The 6,000-nt window shown below is 48.8% G+C and overlaps 1 protein-coding gene across 13 annotated transcripts in view; it reads right to left on the bottom strand.

The window, feature by feature from the left end:
- Positions 1-1,450: 1,450 nt before the first annotated feature.
- Positions 1,451-6,000, bottom strand: part of SYNE2 (spectrin repeat containing nuclear envelope protein 2) — a 288,222-nt gene continuing 283,672 nt past the window's right edge. For 10 of the 13 annotated variants that reach the window (XM_072963192.1, XM_072963191.1, XM_072963197.1 and 7 more), the window contains 5 exons: positions 4,964-5,092; positions 3,481-3,672; positions 2,651-2,734; positions 2,111-2,160; positions 1,451-1,832 (listed from right to left, as the gene is read on the bottom strand). In XM_072963192.1, the coding sequence (XP_072819293.1) occupies positions 1,610-1,832; positions 2,111-2,160; positions 2,651-2,734; positions 3,481-3,672; positions 4,964-5,092 (678 nt within the window). In that variant the 3' untranslated portion in view covers positions 1,451-1,609. The remainder of the gene's footprint in view (positions 1,833-2,110; positions 2,161-2,650; positions 2,735-3,480; positions 3,673-4,963; positions 5,093-6,000) is intronic. The other 3 variants (XM_072963196.1, XM_072963198.1, XM_072963200.1) reach the window with 1 other exon arrangement.

Genomic DNA, 6,000 nt, shown 5'->3' with positions numbered 1-6,000 from the left:
TCACACAGTAAAAAAAGAACCTTTGCCTCCATATCCCTTCCAACGATTTGGTAAAGAGAAGACAGATGACAGAGTCTCTTCATTCAGTAAAGCTGCTGGTGAACTGCACACGTCCCAGGTGTCTGACCACAGAAGGGCCACGGGCGCTGACGTCTGAGCTGCACCTCCTGACAAGCTTCCTTGGCGTCCCCCAGGTTTGCACTTTGCGGAGGAGGGAGGGACCGAGGTTGCTCTAAGACCGTGGTGTCTCCCAAGTGTCAAGAGATGCAGGTTAGAAGCAGGTAACCAAGGAACTGGATCAGTAACTTCTAATCACACTCTTTGTTTAGGTGGGGAACAGTGGTGCTAGAATCGTGCGGAAGGTGGATGGCTTTGTCTGTAACGTTTGTTAAATAGTATGTGTTAGTTCGCTCTGGAGAGAGAGCTGGCAATAGAAAAATCTGGGTGAAATGGTCCTTCCTTTCATGTCCACGTTCTACACTGTGCTGGCCTCAGCGCCCCCTACAGCACTGGGGGCTCCCACACAGGGTAATCTCCACCTATACGGGTTGTGGGTTTCTAGACCTCGTAGGTTATTCTGTACAAAGTTAAATAAGTAGAATATAAAGCTTAGCTCAAAATTAGTAAAACCCATGAATCCCCCCAAATATTTGAAAAATAATTTTTGCTCTATGGAAGGTTATATATAACATTTAACTGCTTTGTAATATAATCCAGTATGACAAAAGTATGGCATTTTTGTCTTGTTTTAATGAGAAATAGCTGAGTTGTACATACCACAAACAGCTTAAGGTTTCTGTACCAACCCCCACCCCATGGCCAGTTAAACCTGAAGCATCATTTTAAATGTGAAAAGTCTTACAAAATTAACTTACAAAAGTGTCACTACCAAGTATGTAGTTTGGCATTTACTGTACATTAGTCAAAAGCTCAAGCTAAAATCTGATTGATTTTTTTAAAAAAATCAAAGTTTACATTATTCATACAGATTCTGGATTGTTAAAAAAATATGCACAAATAACCACATCCATGCAATATAATTTCTTTAAAAATTTTAAAGCAATATAAAAGAGCAGACCTACCTACGTACTGAAGAGAACATTTTGGTTTTATAACCTATAGCTCAAGATTGCTAGCTGATTGGAGTAAAATTAATTCTAAACATTTTAAACATGATTGTTTCAGTCAGCCAAGGGTACATGTGAGTTTCTGAACCATTTCTAAGGTGGAATCTGCTTGTTTGTTTCCATAATATATGTGACGAACACTCTGTTGTTCATATTTTGCTAATAATGTGGTTTTCCAAATCAGAATTTACAAAGTGCTTGGCTCTTTAGGAAACTGCAGTTCCCAGATCATGAAACCAATCAGCTAGCTTTGCCAAACTGCCCGGGGTAACTACCGCCCGGGTTCCCTACCCCGGGGAAGATCATTTGAAAGCTGCCCTGGGTCCCGAAAGACCTCTCTCTGGTCAAGCCCGGAAGGGAGGTGTCCACAGCAGGTATGTCCCTGGACCAACGCTCAGAGTCACTCACAGGTTGGCCTGGGGCCGTGTGTCCGACCCCGTGTAAACAGGTGGTGGTACGGCGCTGCAGGCCAGGCCGAGCCTTTATGTGGGGGGTGGCCCGTTGGTGTACCTCAGCATGGGGTAGAAGGACCTCGCAAAGTTGTTGGCCTGAGTACAGCTGTAGTCCTCTTCGGAGGAGGGCAGCAGGCAGGCCAGGAGCAGCAGCAGGAGGAGCAGCAGCTGGAGGGGCAGCGCCGCCCTGATCACCCGCCAGAGGAAGGAGCGCTGGGGCCGTGAGCTGCCGGGGCCAGCGGGGCCGGGCACCCTGCCAACAGAGGAGGTGGAGAGCTGCTCAGGAGGGTCCAGAGGCAAAACCCGCCCGCGTCACCTGACCCCTGCGTGTGTCAAGACAGACACATGGGACCTGAGATTAAAACAGGCCCAACAGCTGGGGTTCAGTTTTGGAAGAGAAACCCAACCCCTTCCAAATGGAAGAAAACCAGTAAACCAGTTTTTACAAAGACCTTGACACTGGCATCGGCAAGACGGCTGTGGTGAGCATGTGACAAGGGGACCGCACTGCTGTCACTGGAGTGCCCTTACCTGCTGTCTGTCCTGTTCTTGTCTTTTGTAATTCTCTCTGCTCCCAACTGCTGGATAAAAATAAGCCAGTTAGTAAACTAAAGATAGTTTAGCCCCGTCAATGATGACATGTTCTTCCTTCTTAAATTACACACCTTTGCTTAGGTTGTCTTCTTGCCAAGCTTTTGAGACTAGAGTAATGCATTTGAGACTAAACTCTCTGAGCTCAGAAATAACTGGGTTAAAGTAATGAGTGTCATACTCCAGCCCGCCGACTGCTGATGGAGCGAGGAGGAAGCCCCTTCAGCAGTGCTGGGAGGGCTCCCAGCTTCCACAACCACCACGATCCCAAAGGAAAATACTGAGCAGAAGACAGCTGTGGAATCAGCTCTTTAAAAGTATTCTAATGTTTCTTTGGAGTGAGCCCCTCCACTGAACAGCAGGCTGAAGCAGATCTGGGCTATTACGAAATACCGCATGGGGCCCTGGAGGCCCAGGTTCCGTCATCTCAGCAACTGTGAAATCCCCAGTGCGGCTCTGCGGGCAGAGAGGGGCTCTCACCTCGGCTTGGGGAGCTGGCGCAGATGCGGCTAGAGGCTGTCCAGCGTCTACCTCGTCCAAGCTGGGCAGAGATGAGTCTGGGTTCTGAAATCCACACCCCAAGAGTTCAGTTCGGGGAAAGAGAAGGCTCTGAGTAGTCTCAAGAGCACAAGAAATCTGCTTTCTGCAGGCTCTTCATTGCATCGCTCACTCCTCCCTGACTCTGATCTTTCTTGAAGTAGGGGCTTCTAGTGCTCTCACTCTCCCCTCTAACAGGGCCTCCCTCAAACAAGGGGAGGCCAGCCACTTGCATTAAAAACCCATAGCACACATTGTGGGGACGGTCTGACAGTGAGCTCTCTGTGGGTACTGAGTAATCACGTGGCCCTACAGTCCAGGCTGCACAGGAGGAAATAATCTAGAGTGGAGGGGAAGGCCTGCCCTACATCTAGAGAGGCTGTGGTTTGGACGGTCCATTTGTTCTGAGCTGGATCATTTTAGAGGAGAAAGCAGACAAATGAGCGTGATCAGAAGAGTGACCAGGATGGTGAGTGGATTAGAAACTGTCACGGGAGAAACGTGAAGGCGTGAAGGCAGAAACACAGAGGGGCCCGGCTTGTTTTCCATAACCCCAGCCACACTGATGGGTGCTACTGTTATCTCCCTCTTAACAAATGACAGAAAGACTTCCAAGAGCTTTGGTGACTTGAGGCCACACAGCTAGAAAGGAGCATGCCCACTCCGACTACTGCCACATGCCCACGGCCTCCCCAGCAGCAAGCCTGCAGCACTGCTTTCCCATTTGCATCTAATAGGACATCTTTATATTTCAAAGTCACCAAGGGACTCACCTGGGTTTGCTGCAGGGACAGTAAGCCTTGAGACACTTGCTCAAGTAACTGTTTGAGTTTCTTCTCAATAACATGTACCTTCTCTTTAGCCTCGATGTAGTCTTCTCCATGCCCCCTGATGAGAAGGCTGTTGGAAATGTCTTGTAAGGACTTTACTTGAGGTTGACGTTCCACTAGCTCCTTTTCCAGTTGCTTAAAAAAAAAAACCTGTGTGAAACAGCTGTTTATCAAAAGGGAAGCTACTGTGGCTGGAAGAAGCTTTCTCAGTGCTGGGAAAGTTCCAGGATGAATGATGGGTGGTCCTCAATCCAGAACCGCCTTCCTCTCCTATCTGCCTGTCTGCCCTCAAGCCTGGCATAATGCAGAAAGCAAAGGGGTCACACCTGACCTCCTCATTCTAGAAACAACTGTGATGCTGGAGGAATTAGAGCAAAGGAGTTGACGGGTTGGTGTGGGAAGACTAGGCCCTCATCCACTATGGCAGGAAGTTGATGGAACATCTAAAGTGGGTACACTGAGGAAGTGCAGCTTAAGCATATTATTTGGAAATACAGAGGCATCGCGTGAGTCCGCTTGTAATGTCTTGCTTGATGTCTAATGCAGTAGCCACTAGATAACACGTGGCTACGTGTATCAATTAAAAGTTCAGGGTCAGTCGCAACAGCCACAATTCAAGTGCTCCACTGCTAACGTAGCGAGTAGCTGTCACATTGGACGGCGCAGATAGGGAACATTTCCATCACTGCAGAAAGTTCTATTGGACAGAGTGGCTCTGGACAGTGGGGCTGGGAGTGAGTGGGCAACAGCTCAGTGGTGGAGCTCATGCTTAGCATGCCCGACATTCTGGGTTCACACTCCAGTACCTCCATTAAAAAAAAAAAAAAAACCAGAGTAAATGGACAATGGGGCTTTACAAAGATTTTAGTACAAAAGTATATTTTTTAAATAGTGACCAGCACTTTGATTAAATGTTAGCTTTTTAAATTAAACCACATTCAAATATATGGATAAAAATGTCACTTTAAGTGCAAGTGAGAAAACATGGCTCTCATCTTGGTTTGGCGGTGAAATAAATACTTGAAAACACAACTGCCCTCCAAGAGGCAAGACTGTGCTACGTGGATACAGAAAACTCATGCAGCTCATCACAGCTGCAGGGCTGCTGAGCACCATGCTGCCCCCCACGTGAGCCATATTCATGAGGGAAAAGTACTGCAAACAGCCTTAAGTTTCTCAGGATCCTGCTAAACACCTGCTCCCCCAGTTTCTGAGTCCTGAAGCCTTCCTGCTCTGGACCATGGCTCTTGGTCCCTGCTCTCATCCTGCTTCAGAACAACGAAGGGATGCTCCGTAGACACCAACTGGAACACGAGGCCAGAACACCATGAGGGTGTTGGTCCCAGAAATGCCAGGCGAGGCCACCTAACTCCTGACCTCCCGAAGAGGCCAGTGGGAGTGCAGGACAATGGAGGACGAAACTTACCATCAGCTCTTCCCGATACGCCAGGAGAACCTGGGGATCTGCTTCCGGGTCAGCGACATGAGCCTCCTGTCGCCGGCTCTCGGCGCTCGCTAACCACAGCAGCAAGTTTTGACTCAGCTGGTGGAAGTCCTTAAAAACAACAGACGTCATGGCTTTGCCCTTTCTTAGACTACAGAGGCGGGTGTGCTGGGAAGTGGCTTGCTGTTTCTAACCCATCATCATCATCTGCTCTTCTCGTCTTTAGCCAGTGAGTAAAAGGGCTAGATTTAAACTAAATGCCAGGGACCCCCAGGGAAAGCAGAGGAGGGCACGCTTGCCACGGTCCTAAGAGGCATGGTGAATTGTGCCAAGTGAAAAGTGCTGACAGAAGGGTGGGGCTCAGAATGCCACACCTGGTATGACATAGGAAGGCCACACAAATTCCTCAACAAACCTGCTGGATTCACTGTTCAAGGGAGACACCCCAAGAGGTCAGGCTGTGGCCCAGGGACAGGGCTGCGTGTGGGCTCGTGTTCTCTGTGATGGGGTCAGAGCTAAGTGGGCTGAGCATTTACTATGTATCAGGTACTAGATTAAGGTTATATGCATGTAGTCCTAAAAAGAACCCTGCGCGGGAGGCACTAGTATTCCCATTTCTCAGATGAGAAAACTGAGGTCTAGAAGGTTCAGTGATTTGCCCACAGTCACACTAAAGCTACAGAGCTGGTTAAACTGCTCCTTGTTCCAGGGCCAGGTCTCTTAATCACTCTGCTATCCAGTCTTCCTGACAAAGGACAGACATGCAGCAATGTTGGTGTGACATTACTGGAACCCTTGCTGGAATCCTTACACCATGGGTGGGTCTGGGCAGCAGCCTGGGAACGCACGGCAAGCATCAGGTCCCTGAGACAGCAGTGGGCCTCTTTGGAAACAAATGGTAAAGCACATGCTTCCTAACACAAGCCGTATTTGTCTGCTCCAGAGCAGCCTGACGATGATATAAATATCTGCTTCCCCCACCCACGCGGGCCTGGCTCTGCCCGGGACTGGGCCTCGGG

Source organism: Vicugna pacos, chromosome 6 (assembly GCF_048564905.1).
Source record: "Vicugna pacos chromosome 6, VicPac4, whole genome shotgun sequence".
NCBI classification, from domain to species: domain Eukaryota; kingdom Metazoa; phylum Chordata; class Mammalia; order Artiodactyla; family Camelidae; genus Vicugna; species Vicugna pacos.
Note: the sequence above shows the minus strand (reverse complement) of the source record. Positions and strands in the feature narration are given on the sequence as shown.